This window comes from Rana temporaria, chromosome 3 (assembly GCF_905171775.1).
Source record: "Rana temporaria chromosome 3, aRanTem1.1, whole genome shotgun sequence".
Classification (NCBI taxonomy): Eukaryota; Metazoa; Chordata; class Amphibia; order Anura; family Ranidae; genus Rana; species Rana temporaria.
In genome coordinates, this window is record NC_053491.1 from 468,757,581 (window position 1) to 468,785,140 (window position 27,560).

Sequence of the window (27,560 nt, forward strand, 5' to 3'; positions counted from 1 at the left end):
GAGGGACACGGAGCGCGGAGGGGAAGAGCAGCACAACTGAGGGGGACGCAGAGGGGGAGAGCAGCACAACGGAGGGGGACACGGAGCACGGAGGGGGAGAGCAGCACAATGGAGGGAGACACGGAGCGCGGAAGGGGGAGAGCAGCACAACGGAGGGAGACACGGAGCACGGAGGGGGGAGAGCAGCACAACGGAGGGAGACACGGAGCACGGAGGGGGAGAGCAGCACAACGGAGGGGGAGAGCAGCACAACGGAGGGGGAGAGCAGCACAATGGAGGGAGACACGGAGTGCGGAGGGGGAGAGCAGCACAACGGAGGGGGAGAGCAGCACAACGGAGGGGGGACATGGAGCACGGAGGGGAGAGCAGCACAACGGAGGGGGAGAGCAGCACAACGGAGGGGGACACGGAGCACGGAGGGGGAGAGCAGCACAACGGAGGGGGAGAGCAGCACAACGGAGGGAGACACGGAGCGCAGGAGGGGGAGAGCAGCACAACGGAGGGAGACACGGAGCGCAGAGGGGGGAGAGCAGCACAACGGAGGGGAACACGGAGTGCGGAGGGGGAGAGAAGCACAACGGAGGGGGACACAGGGGAGTACAGCAGCAGTACAGAGGGGGGACTGGAGGAGGGATACAGTCAGCGGGGATCGGTGCAGCTTTGGAGGGAGTAACAAGCACTGATCACCGCTGAAAAGGGGGAGGGGGGTCCGGGGAGAAGCTGTCAGGCTTTATAGAAATCTTTACAGTGAGATCGGTGTTTGTAACTCCCCCGGCCGCATCGATCATCCCTGACTGTACAGGTATCGGGTGAAGCATTGGAGCATTTGCCCAAAGGCTCTAACCAGGTGCTTCCATAAATCACCCCCACCGCTGTAATTCAGGTGCCAGGTGACCGAAAAGGGGCCGGACACCTGAATAGGGGGTGTCAGCACCGACCATAGATAGATTCATGGAATCGAGGGACGGTGCTCAGAGATGGGTAGGGAGTTGAGACAAGGGGGACTTGGAAAGGGCCCTGGTTACATGGATCCAGGCTGGATCTATGTGACTATGTAAAAATATCAATACCTAGGATTCTTCTTTATGGCTGATACTTACTTTTTTGGCTTTGGCCACCTGAGATTTATATGAGCAGCACATTAGTGACCCACCAACCACATCTAGAAGAGACCCGGACCAGCCCAGGTAAAGAGCCGGACCAATTTCATACCTAGTGGGGAAAGAATCGAGAAGTCGTATCAGTCACTGCGATTGATGTTTTATATAGTTGGTTGGCATTAGTCACACTTAGCTGTGGGTATCTGTACATACTTGGTTCCTGGGAACAGTGGGTTGAAGAAGTCCTTGGTAATATTGAACGCGTACCAAGAGACGGAAACCCCAGCACAGATACCTGAGGAATGAGAACATCATATAATCAGCAAGAGCCTCAACTAACATCTACATGAAGTCCTTCCTCCCTGGTAATTATTTACCAAGCCATGTTCTCTTGCTGAAGGAGCAAGTCTCCCAGGGAAGAAGGAACTCCTGACCTCATGTATGTAATAGTGCCAGGCCCGAGTGACCAATACCCAGGACAGAATACTTGGTGGTGATGGGTGCCATGATGTCTACTCCCTGTCTAAATCCAACACCAGGCAATTGCGGAGCTCAGAAAGGCAGAGACAAAGCAGAGGGGAGGTGATGAGGATGTGTGGCTGTATTACATACCTGGGGCATGGGAGTGGGCAGATACAGGGCAAGAGTTTTTATTTAACCACATCAATACCGGGCACTTTCTCCCTCTTCCATCCCAGACCAATTTTCAGCTTTCAGCGGCTCTCGCACTTTCAATGACGATTGCGCGGTCATGCTACACTGTACCCAAATGAAATTTTTATCATTTTGTTCGCACAAATAGAGCTTTCTTTGGTGGCATTTATTCACGACACCTGTCTTTTTTTTTTTTAGATATAAGCGAAAAAAAGCGGAAATTTGGAAAAAAAAGAACTACATTTTCTTCTTTCTATTTTAAAAGAAATTCAATCAAATCGAATTTTGTCATAAATTTAAGCCAAATGTATTCTGCTACACGTCTTTGGTAAAAAGAAAAATCCTGTTAAGTGTATAATAATTGCTTTGTGTGATCACGGACAGATGTGTGCAGATGATCATGTACAGATGTGCGCAGGAGATCACGGACATATGTGTGCAGATGATCATTGGGACATGTGATTTTACTGTTACATATGTGGGGGACAGGTGTTTTTACTGTGTGGGGACATGTGTGTGGGGACATGTGTGTGGGGACATGTGTGGGGACTTGTGTGTGGGGACGTGTGTGTGGGGACTTGTGTGTGGAACATTGTGTGGGGACTTGTGTGTGGGGATATGTGTGTGGGGAACATTGTGTGGGGACTTGTGTGTGGGGACTTGTGTGTGGGGATATGTGTGTGGGGAACATTGTGTGGGGACTTGTGTGTGGGGATATGTGTGTGGGGACATGTGTGTGGGGATATGTGTGTGGGGAACATTGTGTGGGGACTTGTGTGTGGGGACTTGTGTGTGGGGACATGTGTGTGGGGAACATTGTGTGGGGAACATTGTGTGGGGACATGTGTGTGGGGAACATTGTGTGGGGACTTGTGTGTGGGGAACATTGTGTGGGGACTTGTGTGTGGGGACTTGTGTGTGGGGACTTGTGTGTGGGGGCGTGTGTGGGGACGTGTGTGTGGGGAATATTGTGTGGGGAATATTGTGTGGGGACTTGTGTGTGGGGAACATTGTGTGGGGACTTGTGTGTGGGGACTTGTGTGTGGGGACTTGTGTGTGGGGACTTGTGTGTGGGGAACATTGTGTGGGGGACATGTGTGTGGGGGAACATTGTGTGGGGGACGTGTGTGGGGACGTGTGTGGGGACGTGTGTGTGGGGACTTGTGTGTGGGGACTTGTGTGTGGGGACTTGTGTGTGGGGACTTGTGTGTGGGGACATGTGTGTGGGGACATGTGTGTGGGGACATGTGTGTGGGGAACATTGTGTGGGGACTTGTGTGTGGGGACGTGTGTGTGGGGAACATTGTGTGGGGAACATTGTGTGGGGACTTGTGTGTGGGGACATGTGTGTGGGGAACATTGTGTGGGGACTTGTGTGTGGGGACTTGTGTGTGGGGATATGTGTGTGGGGAACATTGTGTGGGGACTTGTGTGTGGGGATATGTGTGTGGGGACATGTGTGTGGGGATATGTGTGTGGGGAACATTGTGTGGGGACTTGTGTGTGGGGACTTGTGTGTGGGGACATGTGTGTGGGGAACATTGTGTGGGGAACATTGTGTGGGGACATGTGTGTGGGGAACATTGTGTGGGGACTTGTGTGTGGGGAACATTGTGTGGGGAACATTGTGTGGGGACGTGTGTGGGGACGTGTGTGGGGACGTGTGTGTGGGGACTTGTGTGTGGGGACTTGTGTGTGGGGACATGTGTGTGGGGACATGTGTGTGGGGAACATTGTGTGGGGAACATTGTGTGGGGACTTGTGTGTGGGGACGTGTGTGGGGACGTGTGTGTGGGGAATATTGTGTGGGGACTTGTGTGTGGGGACATGTGTGTGGGGAACATTGTGTGGGGACTTGTGTGTGGGGAACATTGTGTGGGGACTTGTGTGTGGGGAACATTGTGTGGGGAACATTGTGTGGGGACTTGTGTGTAGGGACTTGTGTGTGGGGACATGTGTGTGGGGACTTGTGTGTGGGGGACTTGTGTGTGGGGGACTTGTGTGTGGGGACATGTGTGTGGGGAACATTGTGTGGGGGACTTGTGTGTGGGGGACATTGTGTGGGGGGACACGTGTGTGGGGGACTTGTGTGTGGGGACATGTGTGTGGGGAACATTGTGTGGGGACTTGTGTGTGGGGGACTTGTGTGTGGGGGGACATTGTGTGGGGGACACGTGTGTGGGGGACTTGTGTGTGGGGAACATTGTGTGGGGAACATTGTGTGGGGGACATTGTGTGGGGGACACGTGTGTGGGGGACTTGTGTGGGGGGACAGCCTGGGTCTAGGATCCAGATGCTCCACAAGGACATTATAATTGAAAGCAGATTAAGGTCGCTGTGTTTTGGCGGTATTGTTGGCTTAGGCCCCAAAACGTTGAGTTTATTGGCATGCTATAAAATTCCTTGTTCAGTTTGGGGATGGTGTGCGCCGCCCCAATCTGGTTCACCAGGGACATCGCCAGACGTCTCTCTATTGTGCTTTGTACTTATCAATCATATATTGTGACATTATAACGGACTCATTGTTCCCAGGACACGGGGTGAGGGACCATCCAACCAAATTCTATTCTACTCACCGGCAAAATATGGATATAGCTCCAGCTGCTGTGATAAACTTGCCCTTCAGTACAGAATTCCCCTCGGCGACCTTCGTACACTGCAGTCCAATCATCCCACACAGACACGAGAACAAGCCGAAAATCAACGATGATATGATCAGGGCCCGGAAAGCCTGCAGGTGACCTGTGATGGGGGACCAACCAATGTATGAAAAATTGTGCAATAATGTACAATACACAATGATGTGATTCTCCGAAATACTAAAATATTATTGCAGCAGAAGTCAGATTCTTGTTTTGTGCGAAGGCTTAATCCTCCACATCACAGCACCCCCTTTACATCACCCCCCCCCCCCCCGTTACATCACAATCCCCCCTTTACATCACAGCACCCCCCCCTTTACATCACAACCTCCCTTTACATCACAGCCCCCCTTTACATCACAGCACCCCCTTTACATCACCCCCTTTACATCACAGCACCCCCTTTACATCACATCACCCCCTTTACATCACATCACCCCCTTTACATCACAATCCCCCTTTACATCACAGCACCCCCTTTACATCACAATCCCCCTTTACATCACAGCCCCCCTTTACATCACAGCACCCCCTTTACATCACAGCACCCCCTTTACATCACCCCCCACCCCTTTACATCACAATCCCCCTTTACATCACAGCACCCCCTTTACATCACATCACCCCCTTTACATCACACCCCCCCTTTACATCACAATCCCCCTTTATATCACATCACCCCCTTTACATCACAGCACCCCCTTTACATCACAGCACCCCCTTTACATCACAATCCCCCCTTTACATCACACCCCCCCCTTTACATCACAATCCCCCTTTACATCACAGCACCCCCTTTACATCACAGCACCCCCTTTACATCACACCCCCCCCTTTACATCACAATCCCCCTTTACATCACATCACCCCTTTTACATCACAATCCCCCCCTTTACATCACCCCCCCTTCTCTTTACATCACAATCCCCCCTTTACATCACCCCCCCTTCTCTTTACATCACAATCCCCTCCCCTTTGCATTACAGGCAGCCCCCTTTTACATCTGTGTCCTTAGTCCTCCCTTCACATCACAATCCTTCCCTTTTACATCACAATCCCTCACTTTACATCACAGCCTCACTTTACATCACAGCCTCACTTTACATCACAATCCCCCCCTTTTACATCACAATCCCCCTTTACCTCACAGCACCCCTTTACATCACAATCCCCCTTTATATCACAATCCCCCTTTACATCACAGCCTCCCTTTACATCACAGCCTCCCTTTACATCACAGCCTCCCTTAACATCACAGCCTCACTTTACATCACAATCCCTCCCTTTACATCACAGCCCCCCTTTACATCACAGCCTCACTTTACATCCCAACCACCCTTTACATCACAGCCTCACTTTACACCACAGCCTCCCTTTACATCACAATCCCCCTTTAAATCACAGATCCCGATTTACATTATGGACCGCCTTTACATCACAACCCCGTTATATCACAGATCACCTTTACATCAACCCCCCCCCCCCTTACAATCACAATCACCCCTTACTTTACAGTCCCCTTTACAGCACTGACCCCCCTTTACATCACAGATGAACTTCAATTTACAGCTCCTCTTTACATCACAATCTCCCCCTAACTTTACAGCCCCCCCCCCTTTAAATCACAACCCCTCCTTTATTTTACAACCCCCTTTGCATCACAGATACCCTTTACTTTACAGACCCCCTTTATATCACAGCCCCCCTTTACCTTTTACATGACAGACACACTTCACATTACAGTCCCCCCCTTCATATCAACCCTTCCTTACATCACATCCCCCTTTACATCACAGAATCCCCCCCCCCTTCACATCCCATCACCCTTTAACATCACAGACGCTCTTTGCATCACAGTTCCCCTTTATGCAACAGCCCCCCTTTACATTTTACATCACAGACCCCCTTTAACTTACAGCCCCCCTTTACATCACAATACCCCTCTTTACATCCCAGGCCCCCTTTACATCACAGCCCCCTATTTACAGCAGTGTCATCAGTCCACCCCAAGGTCACTATGTCACTTTGAGGAAGGGACCCCCGGTGGCTCCTGAAATGTTGGCTTGGTTGACTATTGTGCCATTACTCTAATAAGTTTATTGGCCAGATCCACAAAGAAGTTACTTCGCGTATCTATTGATACGCCGCGTAACTTCTAGTTTGCTCCGGCGTATCTTTGTTTTGTATCCACAAAACAAGATACGCCTGAAGCTGGGCTAGATCCGACTGGCGTACGTCTTAGTACTCCGTCGGATCTAAGGTGCATATTTACGCTGGCCGCTAGGAGCGCTTCCGTTGATTTCCACGTCGAGTATGCAAATTAGCTAGATACGCCAATCCACAAACGTACATCCGGCCTGCGCATTTTTTTACGTCGTTTACGTAAGGCTTTTTCGGCGTAACGTTACCCCTGCTCTATGAGGCGTACGCAATTTTAAGTATGGAACGTCGGCCAGCGTCGAATTTTCCATCGTTTACGTCATTTGTGTAAAACGTTCGCGAATAGGGCTTTGCGTATATTACGTTCACGTCGAAAGCATTGGCGTGTTGCGGGTTAATTTGGAGCATGCGCACTGGGATACACCCACGGACGGCGCTTGCGCCGTTCAGAAAAAACGTCATTTACGTGGGGTCAAGACGTATTAACATAAAACACGCCCACAACTTAGTCATTTGAATTGCGCGCCCCTTACGCCGAAACATTTACACTACGCCGTCGTAACTTACGGCGCAAAATTCTTTGTGGATACGGAAAATACCCGTAAGTTACGGCGGCGTAGTGTATCTGAGATACGCTACGCGGACTTAAATAAGCGGCGAGGTACGTGGATCTGGCCCATATGTTTTGTAATGAGTGTTGTGACATCTCATCACTTTGCTCTGTTTACTCTGCGCCATTCACTAAGCTCATAGCTCATGACTAAGCACTAGACCTTAGTGCGAAAACGCGTCATCTATATATCCCACTGCTTGCTGTGTTTGGTAGTGCTTTTATCCTTTTCACCATTAAAGGCTACCTTACAAGGTTTTTCCGGTGTGGCGGCTGTCCATATATCCTTTCTCCATTTCCCCCCTCAGATGTCACTAGCCTGCTGTCACTATATGTATTATTATTATTATTATTTTTTTATAACTTAAGGAAATAAAAAAAAAGTCAATAAAGAATTGTTATAGTGCCAACAGTTTTGTTGCGGCACTTTACAATTAAAAGGTAACCAGTACAGTTACAATACAATTCAACAAGAGAGGGTTATAGGGGGGGGGGGGGGCTCTGCTTTCAGGGTATTTTATTTGTCCCTTCTACTTTTAATCCTTTAAAAACGGTTTTACAATTTTTCAATATGTTGTCTTTTTTACTTTTTCAGTCCCTGTTTTCAAATTCTTGTTTCGTTTTTCATTTACACAGGTACGATAATGTATTAAAATGGATCCAAATTAAACTGAAACAAAATGAATGTAGTCATCTTTTATCTATATCCACTTACCACAATGTAGAAAATACAAGTTAAAAAACAAACAAACAAAAAAAAAAAAAAACAATATACTGTACTAATTAGCTATCGTCTGCTGCCATCTTGTGGCAACTTTTCAGTATGCAGTTTAGAATCTCTTTTCTTAGAATAGAATTCCCACACTTGAAAGAATTTTAGGGGCCAGATTCACGTAGCGCAGGGGATCTATAGATCCGCTCGATCTACGTGATTTAAGATCCGCTCCCGCAAGTTTAGGAGGCAAGTGGCTAATTCACAAACAACTTACCTCCAAACTTGCGACGGCGGATCCTAAATCCCCCGGTGGAATTCAAATTCCACGGCTAGGGGAGTGTACTATTTAAATCAGGCGCGTTCCCGCGCCGATTTAAATGCGCAGGCGCCGTCCGCGAAATTTCCCGGCGTGCATTGCTCCCACTGACGTCGCTAGGACGTCAGTGGTTGCGACGCTTACGTAAACGACGTCCGTCCGTATTCGAGAACGACTTACGCAAACGACGTTAAAAAATTTTAATTTGACGCGGGAACGTCGGCTATACTTAACATTGGCTGCGCCTGATAAAAGAAGGGGTAAGTATACGACGGAAAACCGCTACGGAAACGACGTAAGAACACTGCGACGGGTCCGCGTACGTCGTGAATTTGCGTATCTCGCTGATTTACATATTATTTATCGTAAATCAGCGGGAACGCCCCCAGCGCCATTTTTAAATTGAAAAAAAGATCCGACAGTGTAACACATTGTAACACTGTCGGATCTAGCCCTATCTATGCGTAACTGATTCTATGAATCAGGCGCATAGATAGGACCAGTTTACGTCAGAGATATGATGGTGTATCTGTAGATACACCGTTGTATCTCTTTGTGAATCTGGCCCACTGTATCTCCTGTTGTATTAACTGCCTCCCTCAGATGTAGAAGACGGAAGACCTCCGCTCCAGGTGAATGCAATAGGCCATGGGTGCTCAACCTGTGGCTCTCCAGCTGTTGCAGAACTACAAGTCCCATGAGGCATTGCAAGGCTGACAGTTACAAGCATGACTCCCAAAAGCAGAGGCATGATGGGACTTGTAGTTTTGCAACAGCTGGAGAGCCACAGGTTGAGCACCCATGCAATAGGCAATCAACGTCCTCTCAGAAACCGTGGGTGCTGGCAATGCACGAAGCAAAAATGGGAGAAAGGATACATGGACAACCGCACACCGGAAAAACCTTGTAAGGTATCCTTTAATGGTGAAAAAGGATAAAAGCACTACAAAACACAGCACTGAGGTCTAGTGCTTAGTCATAGCTCATGACTAAGCACTAGACCTTAGTGCGAAACGCGTCAAATATATCTCACTGCTTGCTATGTTTTGTAGTGCTTTTATCCTTTTTCACAAATAAAGGCTACCTTACAAGGTTTTTCCGGGTGTGCGGCTGTCCATATATCCTTTCTCCCATTTTTCCCTCAGATGTAGCCTGCTGTCACTAGATTTTTTTTTTTTTATAACTTAAAAGGGGTTTTCCACCCATTTTTTAAGTTTATTAAAAGTCAGCAGCTACAAAAAGTGTAGCTGCTGGCTTTTAATAAACTGACACTTACCTGCTCCAGCGTTCCAGCGACGCGCCCGGCGGCGTCTTCATCCTATGTGGTGGGCACCCGGCCGTGATCAGCTTTCGGCTTCACGGCCGGGCACCCACTTGCGCATGCGCGCGCAGCGGCCTGTCGCTGCGCTGTTTGATTGGACAGGCGATCGCCTAGGACCTGTCACTGTTCCTAGGCGATCGCCTACAGGAGGGGCTGCCAAAAGTCCGATATGACGTATCCCTTTGCAGCCCCTCGGTGGAAGGAGGAAGTGGGACAGGAAGTCCCCTTCTCCTGAAGCCCCCACTCCCCCCCCCCCCCCCAAAAAAATTACATGCCAAATGTGACATGTAAGGGGGCGAGGAGTGGGTTAAGAGGAAGTTCCATTTTTGGGTGGAACTCCTCTTTAAGGAAATAAAAAAAAAAAAACAATAAAGAATTGTTATAGTGCCAACAGTTTATGCGGCACTTTACAATTAAAAGGTAAACAGTACAGTTACAATACAATTCAACAAGAGAGGGTTATTGGGGGGGGGGGGGCTATGCTTTCAGGGTATTTTATTTGTCCCTTCTACTTTTAATCCTTTAAAACTGTTTTACATTTTTCAATATGTTGTCTTTTTCATTTTCAGTCCCTGTTTTCAAATTCTTGTTTTCGTTTTCATTTACACAGGTACGATAATGTATTAAAATGGATCCAAATTAAACTGAAACTAAATGAATGTAGTCATGCTTTATCTATTGCCACTTACCACAATGTAGAAAATACAAATTAAAAAACAACAATATACTGTACTAATTAGCTATCGTCTGCTGCCATCTTGTGGCAACTTTTCAGTATGCAGTTTAGAATCTCTTTTCTTAGAATAGAATTCCCACACTTGAAAGAATTTTAGGGGCCAGATTCACGTAGCGCAGCGGATCTATAGATCCGCTCGTTCTACGTGAATTAAGATCCGCTCCCGCAAGTTTAGGAGGCAAGTGGCTAATTCACAAACCACTTACCTCCAAACTTGCGACGGCGGATCCTAAATCCCCCGGCGGAATTCAAATTCCGCGCTAGGGAGTGTACTATTTAAATCAGGCACGTTCCCGCGCCGATTTAAAATGCGCAGGCGCCGTCGCGAAATTTACCGGCGTGCATTGCTCCCACTGACGTCGCTAGGACGTCAGTGGTTGCGATGCTTACGTAAAACGACGTCGTTCGTATTCGAGAACGACTTACACAAACGACGTTAAAAATTTTTAATTCGACGCGGGAACGTCGGCTATACTTAACATTGGCTGCGCCTGATAAAAGAAGGGGTAAGTATACGACGGAAAACCGCTACGGAAACGACGTAAGAAGACTGCGACGGGTCCGCGTACGTTCGTGAATTTGCGTATCTCGCTGATTTACATATTATTTATCGTAAATCAGCGGGAACGCCCCCGGCGCCATTTTTAAATTGAAAAAAAGATCCGACAGTGTAACACAGTGTAACACTGTCGGATCTAGCCCTATCTATGCGTAACTGATTCTATGAACAGGCGCATAGATAGGACCAGTGTAAGTCAGAGATACGATGTGTAATTGTAAATACACCGTCGTATCTCTTTGTGAATCTGGCCCTCGAATTTATACGAAGTCTTAATTATTATGGAATTAGGAAAGTGTTTTCCTAGTTGCTGTCTGTCCTGTCCTATCTATCTTACTATCTATCTACTTGTTGGCTTTTATGAGCAGGGCCCTCTCAACCCTCTTTGTTTTTTGTATTGTATTGTATCTATACTATCTCCCTTTATATTGAGAAACACTGCACAAAACTGTTGTTGCTATATATATATATATATATATATATATATATATATACATATACATGCTGAATAATAATAATAATACCAATTATACATACAGTATATAAATATATACACATTCATTTGCTTGGTTCTGTATTTAATTTATGTGTTTAAATAAAAATAAAAAATAAAACATTTATATTAAGACTTCTATATATGCTCTCGTTATACTGAACCTATAATGATACCCATCTTTCCCCCCAAGCCTTCACAACAAATAGTTATTTTACTACCCCTGATTTTTTTTTTCATCATGATAATATGATTTTATTTTACTATTTTGTTGAAAAAAAAACAAAAACATCAGACTGACAGATAAGCTGTAGTTTATTGCCTTTCAATTTCTGAACTTGTTTTCTTATGTAGGAATTACATTCCAAAAAAAGATTTTAAAAAAAAATGGAAGTGTCTGGTGTATTCTCTGTTAGATCCGGCACCTCATCCCTGAACAATAGGTAGCAAAATGGGGAAGGGGGAAAGAAGGGATTATAGTGGTGCCTCAAATAGATCAAACAATACATTTCTTGTTTAAAAGAAGACAACATTTATTATACATGAATATTGATCAATAAATTACACTGTGTTGAGTTTTATAACGGTTTCTCCCAACATGTTTCACCAAAACATTGGCTTCTTCAGGGGAATAATGTACATTCAGTGTAATAATAAAGTCTATAAAGAAAGACAATAGGTTAAAGCGGAGGTTCACCCTAAATTACAACACTATATCATGCTGATCATCGCACCACATACATCTACACAAGCCAATTTTTTTTTTAGGTGTTTACAATACCGTGAATTCGCTGGTTAAAGTTTGACTTCCGGGGTTTTCTCCCACAGGAGTAAGCATCTCCACTCTTCCCCAGCGCCGTGATGTCTCCTGGGAGGATGGTGTCATGCTTCCCAGGAGACGATGAGGAACGCCGTCCAGCGAATGGCATCACAACGGGGCGTGTACTTTCAATGACTTCGCCCGTTGTGATAGCAACCAGGAAGTTTACGGCGCAGGTCCTCGTAAACACTGCTCATGCGCAGGAACGAGCGGTGAATGCCGGGAGCCGTGCATTCACCGCTTCCAGGAAGTCAGTGCTTGTGGGCTTCACAATGCCCACAAGCAAAATGGGAAATGCCAGCATCGAGTTTTATAACTTTATCTTCTCTAAGAAAACAGACGGGGGATGCTCTTTGTCACTGAACAAGTGAGTACCTACTTGTGATCTAAAAAGCAAATTGTATGCACACAAGAAAAAAAAAAAGGATTGACCGCGGAACCTCCACTTTAATGATAGTACAAAAAAAAATTATATATTCAAGATGCAAAAACAAGGCAAAGCCGAATGCAAGGGGTCCAATCAAGAAGCAAGAAGCCGCAAAGATGTCACATGGCTGGCCAGAAGACCCCAGAAAAAAAATATGGGGGTAGGGATCCAGGAAGCAGGTGTAGTTTTTAAATAAATATTGGCATTTAGATAGTTTTTTTTTTCCCTAGCAGATTAGTTAGATAGGGGTGGGGCTGGGGGTTCACAGGGTTTCTAACATCCTGTAGTTGGGCTTTTAATATCTCCAGCACACAAAAGAGAAGGGACCCCCTATCCAGAATGTTGCAGACAGCATCTTGTACTGGCTTGCCCACTCTTGCAAAAGTGTTTGTTATAGGTTAAGGCTGCTGTAAAGGGACCCTTCTGTCATCAAAGTGTCCCAAGTAAACAAAGCCTTTCGGTATACCTTTCGGGAGGCCAGTGACTTCAAACTTAGGACTTGTAACTATGGATCCTACCCAATACAGTTTCTTATCATGGAATGAATGTACTTATCTTGGAGAAAGTAAATGAAAAAAAAAAAAAAAATACTCTGTATAGAATATAATATGGGCATACAGATGGGAAATGAGGAGAAGAGTCAGGTATGGATTGGTCCCCCTAATAGTATCAGGCCTAGAAGCTGCTGCACCACCTGCTCTCATGCTGGTGTAGTAGCACCCTGTAGTTTAGTCAGGGAGCTCCTCACAAATTTACTTTCCAGGAGTAGTTATCTTGGTTGATTGATAGAGATCTATTGATTTCTCCCTAAGTTTGGACTTGTTGAACTTTTCTCTTCTACCGCTAGGTGGCCGGATACTTGGTGGTACTAGATATGAAAAGGGCAACACAAGGTCAGGTTATGGGTATATGGGGTATCTCAGCCAATGGGCAGGGGTTTTCTTGAAATCCTTGGGGTGCTGGGAGCATCTACATATTCGGGTGGAGTCAGATGATCTATGGTTGGTGTCTGGGTGGACGTGTGTCATTTGCCCTTGTGACGGTATCGGTATGATATCCCCGTCAAAGATTCCCTTCTTCCATAAGAACATCACCCCAATATTCCACTAGGAGGAATATTCCTGAGATCGCCCATTAAGCCACACATTAGTCCAGGCTTACTGCTAGAACAAGACAGACTTTAATGTTATATCACACAGCTTATATGTCATTTCCAAAACTGTTACAATGACAAATCTCCGCCCCCCTCACACTGGGGCTTCCATACAGATGATTAGGCTAGACCGCTCGACCCCGCATATAGAGAGATAATTACCACACTGGAGCAATCAGAATAATTAACACAAGCCACTTAAACACAGATCTCCTTCACACAACACAATAGATCAATTAACCTTTAGAAATAGTGAGGGGACATTTAGCACGTCAATAACCTGTTAGCCGAGGACAGAATTAAAACAGGGCAAGCAGGGAGAATTACACTGAGACATATAGGCAAATGCATCACAATGGCCCCCTTTTCTCCCTGCTACGGCAAACCCGGTTGGACCTTCCCTGGTCCAGTAGGGTTGACGGGTTTAGAGCTTTTAGTCCGAGGTTAACCTCCGTTTGGCGTGACTGACCTCCCTTGGCAACTGCTTCAGACTCAGGTATGCCACTGGGTCGTCAGATCACACGCCAGTCAGTCCCAAAGTCTTTGTGCGATCTGCAAAGTCACCAGAAGTCAGTGTGAAAGACGGCGAATGGGTCTGTGCGCCGCCATCTAGGTGTCCCGCTATGGGAGGGCCAGGTTATGGCTCTGAAGTGACAGTCACAGGAGATTCATAAAAAGAAAAAGTTATATTTGTTGAAATGCTGTAGCACTGGTGCTCAGAGTTTGGGGGGGGGAATCAGGGCCCCATAGGTCAGCCACCCTCTGCATCCCTCCGCAGCCGCCAGTTCTCCTCTTTGAGCTTCTCCCAGCTCCATCTCCAGTTCATGGAGCCTGGGGGGGTCAGCCTGCTGTGACCTCAGGTGGTTGTTCTCCTCCTCCATGCGGCTTATGCACTCCTCCAGCTCCATGTACTCACGATCAGCTCCTGCTTGCTCATGTCCTGCAGGCTCTCCACGTGGTACTTCATCATCAGGAACCCTTGGCGAACATCTCGACCCGCATCTGGGACGCCCGCCTGCGACTCCCTCTCCTCCAGTCGCTTCTTCTCCTCCCAGGTTACTTGTTATACGGCTTCCAGGACCTCTTCTTCTTGGGGGGTAGCCGGCGGTGCCTCTTTCTGCCCATGCTCCCTCCAGGCCCCTCCGCTCAGGGCTGTCGCCCATGACCAGCTGACAATGGTGTTCCCTGTTGTCCTAATACCAGATTGTACCGTGAGGACTTCGTAAATGGTGTCCGATGGTTCTTCCGGACCCAGCTCCTGGAGATCCCAAGCCGAGTCTACACAATGGGCTGCTGCTGGTGGGCGGTACCCAGGTTGAGACCAATTTGACCTGGTGTTGTCGTTCAATGGGGCAATTCTGCTTGAAGTGACCCAGCTGTTTGCACCGGAAGCAGCGTTTGTTCGTTGTCCTCCTGGCGTGGATAGCGAGGGCTAGATGTCATCGGTCTGTTAGGTGGTTGGTATCTAGCGGCTGGTGGGTGTGAGGGCGCCGTTGGTCGTGGAGGTTGTACCCGTGGTGTGACCTGGTTTGTCTGCGAGTATCCGCATATTCATCTGCCAACTTCGCGCCTCTGGTAGAGTCATGGGCCTGCGATCTCTCACCCAATCTTTGACATCCGTCTGGATTGATTGTAAAATTGCTCCAGGAGCATTAGTTGCAAAATGTCCTCTGCGGTGGTGGCCTGGCTGGCTGTTAACCCAGTTAGAGGCCGACAGGGACAACTGGCATGCCCATTCCGCGTAAGAGTCTTTCGTGGTTTTGCGTGAGTCCCTGAACTTCTGTCGGTGGGACTCTGGGGTTACTGCATAACGAGCCAGGAGCGCTTCTTAACCCGGGCGTAGCTAGTGGATATCCTGATCTGGCACGGTCCGGAAAGCATCAGAAGCTTTGCCTGACAGTTTGCCTGACAATATTGCAACCCACTCTCCTCTAGCTATTCGGTGCAGGTTACATTGTCGCTCAAAAATCTGCCAGGTAGTTATCAATTTCACAGTCCTTTTCATCAAAAGCTTTAAAAGCGCTAAACGGAATCTTCCTTGTGTCTGCTGTGCTGTACTCACTGTTCGGAGAATGTGCGGCTGGCTTGTTGGACTGCTGCCAGTTTTAACTGTAGATCTGCGTCTCTTATTTGGTTTATCCTTCTGTAGTTCTGCGTCTCTTATTTGTTTATCCTTCTGTAGCTCTGCGTCTCTTATTGTTTAGCCTCCTGTAGTTCTGCGTCTCTTTATTTGTTTAGCCTTCTGTAGTTCTGCCTTTGCCAACAGGTCCATCACTTTCAGCACCACATCCATCGTTGGGTTCGGGCCGAACCATGTTAGCTTCTCTCTCATTAGCCTTGTTGGCTGGCGATTCCTCTCCTGAATCACTGGTGTCTCCATCTCTTGTACTGCTGGCGTTGCTGCAATCCCGTCCTCCTGGTCTATCTCCATTGATTCTGCTTATGATGACCCGCTTGGTTTTGTTGCTAGCAATCCTTCCACGAACTTCCAGTAGTTCTTCCAGTGTCTGCTTGGAATCCGGGTGTGAAGGGGAATAGAAGGGAAAATCCCACTGTTACCAACCAATTGTGACGGTATCGGTATGTATCCCCGTCCTAAGATTCCCTTCTTCTAAGAACATCACCCCAAGTAGTCCACTAGGAGGAATTTCCTGAGATCCGGCCCATTAAGCCACACATTAGTCCAGGCTTACTGCTAGAACAAGACAGACTTTAATGTTATAACACACAGCTTATATGTCATTTCCAAAACTGTTACAATGACAAATCTCCGCCCCCCTCACACTGGGGCTTCCATACAGATGATTAGGCAGACACGGCGGAGCCGATGCTGAAAACACATTTTCTTTAGACAATGACATCAAGGACGCTGATTACTAGTTGTACTGAATACATTAACTAGACCGCTCGACCCCGCATATAGAGAGATAATTACCACACTGGAGCAATCAAAATAATTAACACAAGCCACTTAAACACAGATCTCCTTCACACAACACAATAGATCAATTAACCTTTAGAAATAGTGAGGGGACATTAGCACGTCAATAACCTGTTAGCCGAGGACAGAATTAAACAGGGCAAGCAGGGAGAATTACACTGAGACATATAGGCAAATGCATCACAGCCCTATACTGCTAGGCCAGAGATTGGGCGTCTGGCTGCTAGGCTGTCTAAGGGCCTATCCAGAAGTAAAGAGAGCAGCGCAGGGTTGGAATTGCGGCTTGCAGTCCAACCAGAAGTGATGGTTCTGTTGACCGAAGAACCTGTCAGTGGTCAGAGGTAGAAGGAAAGCTGTCGCCAAACAAAGGGACCACCCGCCTTATTACCAGGGACCACAGTGAGTAACTGAAGCAAGTACTGGAGACACATTCTCACTGAAAGGGCGAGGTGGAGAATCTGGAAACTTCAGGTGGTGATCAAGTCAGGGACCCAACCAGCAGAGGTGACACTTGCAGAGCAGCCTTGTGTGTCAAGCCAGGGACTTAGCGGGTCAGCTGGGGTGAAGCTTATAAAGTGTCTGAAGTGCCAAGCTAGGGACCCGGCAGGGAAGCGTGGGTGACGCTTGAGGAAGATACCACCGCAAAGATTGGAGGAGCTTAAGGGATTCAGAGTTAGCGAAACAGAGGGTCTAGTGAGAGACTGGGAGCTCAGTGGTGAAGAACTACAAGGAGAAGTGTAGTAAAGCTGAAGGTCCGTAGTTAGGTGAGTTCAGGAACTAAGACCTGTTGCCATAGGGGACGCAATCTACACGTGCAGATGTGGCTTCTTATTGGGGCGTTCCTGCACGGCTGTCTATTGAATGTCTTGAGTCTACCCATTGAACTTGCAAATACTCAAGGGTGTCCTGTCCCTAACCCTCCTTTCCCCCATAAAAGATTGTAAGAGAATATAATATCTCTATTGCATTCCTGAAGTGTCTGGCACCCAATAATTTCACCTTGCACCCACTATGCCTCAGAACCCAACATATACAGAAGGATGTCAGCTATCGTTGACCCTGGAGATTGTTCATAAGACTGAAGGAGGCCGGAGACCTTGCTACACAAGTTATGCCTTAAAGGGGTTGTAAAGGTTTGTTTTTTATTTTCTAAATAGGTTACTTTAAGCTAGTGCATTGTTGGTTCACTTACCTTTTCCTTCCATTTCCCTTCTAAATGTTTTTTTTCTTTGTCTGAATTTCTCACTTCCTGTTCCCCCTCAGTAAGCTGTTCTGGCTGACTAAAAACACCGCTCGATGACGGGGGCAAGCTTACTGAGGAGAGAAACAGGAAGTGAGAAATTCAGACAAAGAAAAAAAACATTTAGAAGGGAAATTGAAGGAAAAGGTTAGTGAACCAACAATGCACTAGCTTAAAGGAACCTATTTAGAAAATAAAAAAAATGAACCTTTACAACCCCTTTAAATCTGTGACCAAGGGAAACCAGAATTGTGTTGGGGGACTGATGAATTTATAATGATGGAAGAATGTTGCCATTGGAGTCTGAAAGGCCTCGTACACACGACCGAAACATGTCTGCTGAAACTGGTCCGCTGACCAGTTTCAGCAGACTGTTTGGTCGTTGTGTACAGCCGACCGGACCGGATTCCCGCCGAGCAGACTTTTTCCAGCGGACAAATGTTTCTTAGCATGCTAAGAAACATGTCCGCTGGAAGCCATGTCCGTCGGACGTGTTCGGTCGTCTGTACAGACTCACCGGACACCAGAGGGCCGGACAGGCCTACCGGATCCCGGGAAATATCCCGGTAGGACGTTTTCTATTCAGTTCCCCTGAGGCCCGCGTTTGCCTGCCTGTCACCATTCAAAAAGCAGCGGGCAGGCCGGAGAGCCGCGGCCGCCATCGCCGCTGTACTGCATCTGATCTGGCGCGCGCATGCCTGAGGAGATGCAGAGTGATCATGTGCCCGAGGGGAGGAGCCGAGCAGCAGAAACGTCAGAACGCCGCGATGTGGTGGTGCTGCTTTCCCCGTTCCATCTGCCCGTGAGGGCCGCGCGTTAGCACCGCACCAGTGAGGGAGAAGCTCGAACAGTGGGCGGGAAGAGGGGAGGTTGCCACGCCTGTGTTGTCTCTCGAGTCTCGGCTCGTACCTTCAAACAGGGGCGGACGTAGAGGGGAAGGTGCCGCGCCTGTGACGTCACTCGTTGGGATCGCAACTTCAAACAGCGAGCGGGAAGAGGGGAGGTTTCCGCGCCTCGAGACGGAAGCTGCAGAGACAAGAAATGATCTAGTACCAGAGGTAAGATGCTGATCATGTTATTGTGTTGCACAACACTGAGAAGCACACTACAGGGGAGATGGGGACACCTCTGATGGGGACACCACTAATGGGGACACCGCTAATGGGGACACATCAGCGGTGTCCCATCAGCAGTGTCCCATCAGCAATGATAGGTATGCTGTTGATGGGGACACCACTGATGGGGACATGGCTGATGGGGACACCGACATCCCCATCAGCGGCGTCCCCATCAGCGGCGTCCCCATCATTGGTGTGCCCATCAGCAGTGGGGACATGGGGATCACTGCTGATGGGGACCACTGCTGATGGGGATGCTGTTGATGGGGACATGGGGTCACTGCTGATGGGGACACGGCTGATGGGGACACCAGTGACCCCATCAGCGGCGTCCCTCAGTCATTGGTTGTACCCATCAGCAGTGTCCCCCTCAGCAAGTGATGGGATACTGCTGATGGGGATGCTGTTGATGGGGATGCTGCTGAGTGGGGACACCGGTGACCCCATCAGTGGCGTCCTCATCATTGGTGTACCCATCAGCAGTGTCCCCATCAGCAATGATGGGGATGCTGTTGATGGGGACACCACTGATGGGGACACTGCTGATGGGGATGCTGTTGATGGGGGACCATTGCTGATGGGGACACCACAAATGGGACACCGGTGTCCCCATCAGCGTGTCCCCATCAGCAGCGTCCCCATCAGCAGCGTCCCCCTCAGCAATGATGGGGACACTGCTGATAGGGACATTGCTGATGGGGACACCACTGATGGGACACCGGTGTCCCCATCAGTGGCGTCCTCATCATTGGTGACCCATCAGCAGTGTCCCCATCTAGCAATGATGGGGACACTGCTGATGGGGATGCTGTTGATGGGGACATGGGGACATTGCTGATGGGAACAACACAAATGGGGACACCGGTGTACCCATCAGCGGTGTCCCCATCAGCGGTGTCCTCATCAGCAGCGTCCCCATCATTGGTGTCCCCATCAGCGGTGTCCCCATCAGCAGCGTCCCATCATTGGTGTCCCCATCAGCGGTGTCCCCATCAGCAGCGTCCCCATCATTGGTGTCCCCCATCAGCGGTGTCCCCATCAGCGGTGCCCCCCATCAGCAGCGTCCCCATCATTGGTGTCCCCCATCAGCGGTGTCCCCATCAGCGGTGCCCCCATCAGCAGCGTCCCCATCATTGGTGTCCCATCAGCGGCTGTCCCCATCAGCGGTGTCCCCCATCAGCAGCGTCCCCATCATTGGTGTCCCCATCAGCGGTGTCCCCATCAGCAGCGTCCCCATCATTGGTGTCCCCATCAGCGGTGCCCCCATCAGCAGCGTCCCCATCATTGGTGTCCCCATCAGCGGTGTCCCCATCAGCGGTGCCCCCATCAGCAGCGTCCCCATCATTGGTGTCCCCATCAGCAGTGTCCCCATCAGCGGTGCCCCCATCAGCAGCGTCCCCATCATTGGTGTCCCCATCAGCAGTGTCCCCATCAGCAATGAAACAAATAATTAAAAGTCAGCAGCTACAAATCCTGTAGCTGCAGACCTTTAATAATGGGACACTTACCTGTAAGGATTCAGCACTCTTTACCCAAGCTGGCTCTTTGTTGGTCCTCTGGCTCCGGCACTGGAATGCTTACCCTTGGAAAACCAGCTGTGCTTTACAGCCAGATTCCCACTGTACATGTGCAAACTGCGATGCACTTTTGAAATGTTCCTGGTCTGGGGCCTGTGCCGTGTAACCAGAAAGCTGCAGGGGGGGGGGGGGGGGCTTGTCCTGCTTGGGTTGCCCCCAATCAACCCACAACATTTTTTTTAAAGTGCCAAAAGGGGGAGAAGGCAGACAAGCAGAACATCACTTTTTGGGTGAAATTTTGCTTTAAGCTACCTCTTTTAACTGTTCGTTCTCTCTCTCTCTCTCTCCTCTATCTCTCTCTCTATATATATTATATATATATATATATATATATATATATATTGTACATATATCCCTATATGCTTTCATATGTGTCGAATCTATACATAATACACTCTTCAAATGTGCTTTAAAATGTATGATTTCCCTTTAATGAACAAGAAAATAATGACGTTATGCTGTTGGGCTGGTATAATAACACTATGGGGCTGGTAGAAATTATTCCAGGGCTGGTTTTCATTCCCAGTCCGGCCCTGCCGGACACGTCCGATCGGCTGCCATCCCTCGCATGCGTCGAAGTGATTCGACGCATGCGTCGAAGCATTGACCTTCCAGGGTCGCGCACGTCGCCGCGTCATCGGCGCGGCGACAGCGCGGCCACATCGCGACACGTCACCGCGTTTGTTTTCCGCTGGGATTTTTTTCTGATTATGTGTACAGCCATCAGACCAAAATCCGGCAGCGGACATGTCCGATGAAAACGGTCCGCGGACCGTTTTCATCGGACAGATCTGCTGGTGTGTACGGGGCCAAAGATAAAGCCAGCAGATGATTCATTCCTCCAACGCCCACATATGACCAATCAAGAAAATTGTGCCAGGGTTGCCAACACGCTGAAAGTATACATGCTCCATCGGTAAAAGAACTGTAGGTGAAGCTGCCACTTCAACAGCTCATGCAGTACGTGCCGTCCTGTAAAGAAGAAGGATTAAGCGGCACTTATTCCGATGAATTGCCTCATTGAAAACCTCTCCACTTTCAGAACGGCAAACCTCCGATGTGATAAGATGTAAGTATACATTGGGACGGAATGAATGTTTCTGTAACTGTGATTGACATCGCTGCTAATGGCCCGTGTTAAAAGCCGGTACCACTTCATACCAATGTCTTGGCATCATAAAATCTGCCACCTCATTATGGCATTCTTAGACCTTTATACCCTGGAGGACATAAGATTAGTCAGGTGTTCAATACGTTCAGGAAATTACATCTTCCAGCACTACTAACAGCCTCAATTCTGACACTTAAAGGGGTGGTTCCCCCTAAAACACATTTCTAACAATAGATTCGTAAGACCCGTTACACTGCGGGTAGGCTGGCTTTTTTTTTTTTTTTTTTGTACATACCGACATCTCGGCGTTTCGTCCTTGTCAGTGGGCGTTCCTAGTTGATTGACGTTCCTCGGACGGGCGCATACGTGACGTCACGACTTTCCGAAAGAAGCCGAACGTCGCTGCGCAGGTGCCGTATAGAGCCGACTCTATACGGCGCATGCGCAATGACGTTCGGCTTCTGTCGGAAAGTCGTGACGTCACGTATTCGCCCGTCCGAGGAACGTCAATCAAATAGGAACGCCCACCGCCAAGGGACGAGACGCCGAGATCTCGGTATGTACGAAAAAAAAAAAAAAAAAAGCCTGCCTACCCGCAGTGTAACGGGTCTTACGAATCTATTGTTAGAAATGTGTTTTAGGGGGAACCACCGCTTTAAGATAGGTTACATAATCAATGTAGCAGAAGGAGCGCATAAATAAATCTACATTACTCAGCCCTGACCATGGGTGGACTGGCCCGCTGGAGATACTCTGGTGGGCCCCAAGAATGTGGCTGTAGCACCCTGATGTTTAGGCAGGGTTGCTCCTAAATTTACCTGCCAGGTGTAGTTACCTTGGCACATTGTTGGAGATCAATTGAGTTCACCCTAAGGGTCCTTTCACACCAGCGGACCGTTCGTCCGTTCATTACAAGTCCGTTAACGGACTTGTAATGAATCCCTATGGGAACTCGTCCGTTAGCGGATGGAGCATCCGCTAGCATCCGCGTCAGTCGGGATCCGCTTTTCCGAACGGAAGAAACCCTATTTTTCTTCAGTTCGGCGGAACGGACCGGATGCAGACGGACAGACGGTCCGTCTGCATCCGGTCCCCCATAGGGGACAGCGGAGCAGAGACAGGGCGGTCCCTGCACTGTGTGCGGGGACCGCCCTATCCGCCGACAGCTCAGCGGGGATTCCCGCTGAGCTTTGGCGGACACACGGAGCGGACCCAGAAACGGTCCGCTCCGTGTGAAAGAGCCCTTAGTCTGGAATTGAAAAGGCAAATACTGCGCTAATGTAAAGAAGATAGATAATGTAGCCAAGCTGCGACACAATAAAACATGTGATAGCATGCAAAAATAAATGTATAAGAAAATTAAGTTGCGCTAAAGTGAATCAAGGGTAATATATCCCAAGGTCATTAGCATTATCAACCGGTCAAAACAGCTTGGTCTCAGCATAGGAGAGAAGATGCGGATGGATCCAGCAGAGTGGCAAGTAATCCGATCAGATATGAAAAAACAACAGAAAACACGATCTCAGTGTAGACTGTTTGTATTTTATTCCAAGGGTAAAAAAGTTCACTATACAGCAAAAATCCTGGACTGGACAATAGGCACAGGGAAATCCACTGGAGGACTACCGTCTGGTATAGCGAATGAGATTAAAACCATAAAAAAGCATGGCATGTAGCCGTGGTGTACAGCCGCAAACGGCAATGGAAAGGACGCGGGTGACGTCACAAATCTCCTCCCCCGTACGCACATTACGTCCGATTGGACTTCGAAGTCCAATCGGACGTAATGTGCGTACGGGGGAGGAGCTTTGTGACGTCACCTGCGTCCTTTTCTAGACTCTTAAAAACTTAATTTTTTAGAACCCGAAAAACGGTCGTGTGTATGCAGAATTAGACTTAGGGCGGTGCTACGCACTGACGTCACCACACCTCCACGTGACCCCGAAAGCACAGGGGATCGCTTGGGAAACTTTTATGCCGGCTATTTTAAATATTTTTACGTGTATTTTTTACCCATCTGAATGGTAGTTTGTAAATGTGGTCACCCTAGTCGCCACTAAGGGACCAACCACTTTATTAGCAGGGACCACAGTGAGTAACTGAAGCAAGCACCAGAGCAGTATTCTCACCAACCGGGGACACTGAAGAATTGGAAAACTTCAGCCAGTGTCAAACCAGGGACCCAGCCAGCGGAGGTGATGCTTGCAGAACAGCCTTGTGTGTCAAGTCAGGGACCAAGCAGGCCAGTGGGGTGAAGCTTGAGAAGTATTCGGGAGTGCCAAGCCAGGGACCCAGCAGAGAAGCGTGGATGATGCTTGAAGAAAATACTTAGTATAATACTAAATAGTCCAATTGGCGCCTGTGTCAGTGACAGGTGCACGTGCACCCAGTCAATGTGCATGTGCACATGCCTGCGCACATCGACATGGGTCTTGCTGGCCTGCACACACATATGCACCTTGAAGCAACATCTGTACTACAAACAAGCCTTCCTTGATATCTGTCCATGAGCGTACTCCAACTAGTACTCCCATGCATAGTTAGAGATGTGCACGTGTCCATGCATTATTGTTAATTAGCATGCACGCTCAGCACTGTCTTTTGGTGCCCAGAGCCCTATTTAAAGCACAGAATAACTAAGGAGAACTGCTAAGTGGTCGTCAGCTTCTGTGACTCATGACTTGACCCGCGATCTGCTACTCTGTGTTTGACTCGGCTTGCCTCCTGACTTCGCTGTATCCATCCAGATCTCCTGTTGCAGACTTTGGCTTGTGTCCTGACTTTGTCATCTGCCTGCTGATTTGGTACCTTTATTGCCTGTCTGACATGGACCCTGGCCTAGCTTCTGACCCTGCTCCTGCCTTCTACCCTGCTGTTGCTGACTCTGGATTGCCTTAACTTTGGCTTGGCTTCTGCACTGGTGGGTTCCCGTGTTCCCTTGTGTGCCAGTGTCCTGCACAAGGTGCCATCAAAGCCTTCACAGCATCCCAGCAGTATCCAAACTATCTTTAGAGCATCTGCTGTGTCTGGGCCCACCATATTATCACATTCCAACTCTAGAAAGCATACTGCTGACATGGTAGTGCCCTTGGTTCCCCGTGACCCCCTTCTCTGTCTCTATTTCTTTTTCTCCCTTCACTCACTTACCTGTGTTTATACAGAGCTCTGCTTATCGGGGCCGAGGGGCAAAATCTGAGTGGGGTTAGGTGGGGCTGGGCAAGAAGAGCCAAACTGGACGGGTAGAGGAAGTATGAACGAACAGCTCTCCATTCTCTTGTGGCCTAAAGTGGAATGTGCTGGAGAAGCGCCATGCATCCAGGCCAGCCCGTAATCATCTCCTGTAATCCTCTGTCTACACAACTAATGATAATGACACCTTTAACACCCCTGGCAGGTGTTCATGATTCTTTGATACTCATTATTAATCGGATTACCACTCCCCCTCAGGTATAGCTAATGCTATTGTTTCCAAATGAGATGTCATGCTTGCAAAGTCTGTTTTGAATAAGATGTTTTGTAATTATACCCCAGGCATTACCACCGTTGTCATGATTCAAGCCTTAGAACTGCTGACCCCACGGACGTCATGCCCATGGTGGTTTGTCCAATGACAGCAGCTGTTGAGTTTGCAAAATGAACCTTCGAGTGAACCTGTCAGACACTTTAACCGCTTGCCGACCAGCCGGCAGATTGGCACGGCTGTGCAATTCGACATAGTTGTATGTCGGCTCTTTAAGACGCTACAGTAGGCGCGATGTCCGCCGAGGCACCAGCAATCGCTCCTGACAGAACGAGAACGGGGATCTGTGGGCCAGATTCTCGTAGACTGGTGTATCTATGCAGCGGCGTAACGTATCCGATTTACATTACGCCGCCGCAAGTTTTTCAGGCAAGTGCTTTATTCACAAAGCACTTGCCTGTAAAGTTGCGGTGGCGTAGCGTAAATCACGCGGCGGAATTCAAATTCGGCAGGTAGGGGGCGTGTATCATTTAAATGAAGCGCGTCCCCGTGCCGAAGGAGCTGCGCATGCGCCGTCCCTGAAATTTACCCAGTGTGCATTGCTCCAAATGACGTCGCAAGGACGTCATTGGCTTCGGCGTAAACGACGTCCAGCCCCATTCACTGACGACTTACGCAAACGCCGTAACTTTTTAAAATTTTGACGCGGGAACGACGGCCATACTTAACATTGTTGCGCGCCACTTAGGCCACCATATAGCAGGGGCAACATTACGCTGTGAAAAGCCTAACGTAAACGTCATAACTTTACTGCATTGGCCGCGCGTACGTTCAGGAATTTGCGTATCTACGCCTGTCGGATCTAATGGATATCTATGCGTAACTGATTCTAAGAATCAGTCGCATAGATACGACGGGCCAGATTAGGACTTACGACGACGTACATGGCGCTGCTCCGTCGTAAGTCCTTTAAGAATCTGGGCCTGTGTGTGTAAACACATAGATCCCGGTTCTGTCAGGGGAGTAGAGGCAGATTGTGTGTTCCCACTAAGTAGGAACAAAAATGTCTCCTCCCCCAGTCACTCCCACCCCCCCACAGTTAGAAACACACATAGGTAACACATTTAACCCCTTGATCACCCCCTAGTGTTAACCCCTTCCCTGCCAGTGATGTTTACACAGTAATCAGTGGCTATTTTTAGCTCTGATCGCTGTGTAAATGTCAATGGTCCCAAAAAAGTGTCAAAGGTGTCTAATCTGTCCGCCGCAATGTCGCAGTCCCAATAAAAATTGCAGATCGCTGCCATTACTAGTAAAAAACATAACAATAAAAATTACATTTTACTTTTTTGGGGGATATTTATTATAGCAAAAAGTACAAAATATTGTGTTTTTCAAAATTGTCACTTTCTTTTTGTTTATAGCGCAAAAAATAAAAACCGCAGAGGTGATCAAATACCACCAAAAGAAAGCTCTATTTGTGGGGAAAAAAGGACATCAATTCTGTTTGGGTACAGCATCGCATGACCGCGCAATTGTTAGTTAAAGTGGTACAGTGCCGTATCGCAAAAAAGGGCCTGGTCAGGAAGGGGGCAAATCCTTTCCCGGGGCTGAAGTGGTTAAGTGAACGTTTTAATTTATAAATATTTTGAAATTGGGATTGAGTCCCTAATGAGTGTTGTTATGTGTATCCAACCACATGTACTGTACACGGGTGAAGGTTCTCATTGATCTAGATCAGTGGTCTTCAAACCAGTGATGGTGTACTATTCTTCCTACCAATGATGAGGTATTAAATTCCTCACACTTATACCAATGATGGGGTGCTATACCTCCCACTGACACCAACAATGAGCCACTAATCCTCCCACTGACACCAGTGATGGTATACTATTCCTCCCACTGACACCAACAATGAGCCACTATTCCTCCCACTGACACCAACAATGAGCCACTATTCCTCCCACTGACACCAACAATGAGCCACTATTCCTCCCACTGACACCAACAATGAGCCACTATTCCTCCCACTGACACCAACAATGGGCCACTATCCCTCCCACTGACACCAACAATGAGCCACTATTCCTCCCACTGACACCAACAATGAGCCACTATTCCTCCCACTGACACCAACAATGAGCCACTATTCCTCCCACTGACACCAACAATGAGCCAGCATTCCTCCCACTGACACCAACAATGAGCCACTATTCCTCCCACTGACACCAACAATGAGCCACTATTCCTCCCACTGACACCAGTGATGACATACTATTCCTCCCAATGACACCAATTATGGGGCACGATTCCTCCCACTGACACCAACATTAGGTCGCATTTCCTCCTATCGATACCAAATATGAAGCATTGTTTACACCCACTGACACTAATGCCGCGTACACAC

The 27,560-nt window shown here is 48.3% G+C and overlaps 1 protein-coding gene across 1 annotated transcript in view; it reads right to left on the reverse strand.

Annotated features, from left to right (window-relative positions):
- Positions 1-1,105: 1,105 nt before the first annotated feature.
- The window catches only part of LOC120933619 (claudin-15-like), a 46,380-nt gene continuing 19,925 nt past the window's right edge, over positions 1,106-27,560 (reverse strand). Inside the window, exons 2-4 of the mRNA XM_040346922.1 lie at positions 4,331-4,496; positions 1,314-1,395; positions 1,106-1,212 (exon numbers count right to left, since the gene is read on the reverse strand). Coding sequence (XP_040202856.1) covers positions 1,207-1,212; positions 1,314-1,395; positions 4,331-4,496 — 254 coding nt within the window. The 3' untranslated portion in view covers positions 1,106-1,206. The remainder of the gene's footprint in view (positions 1,213-1,313; positions 1,396-4,330; positions 4,497-27,560) is intronic.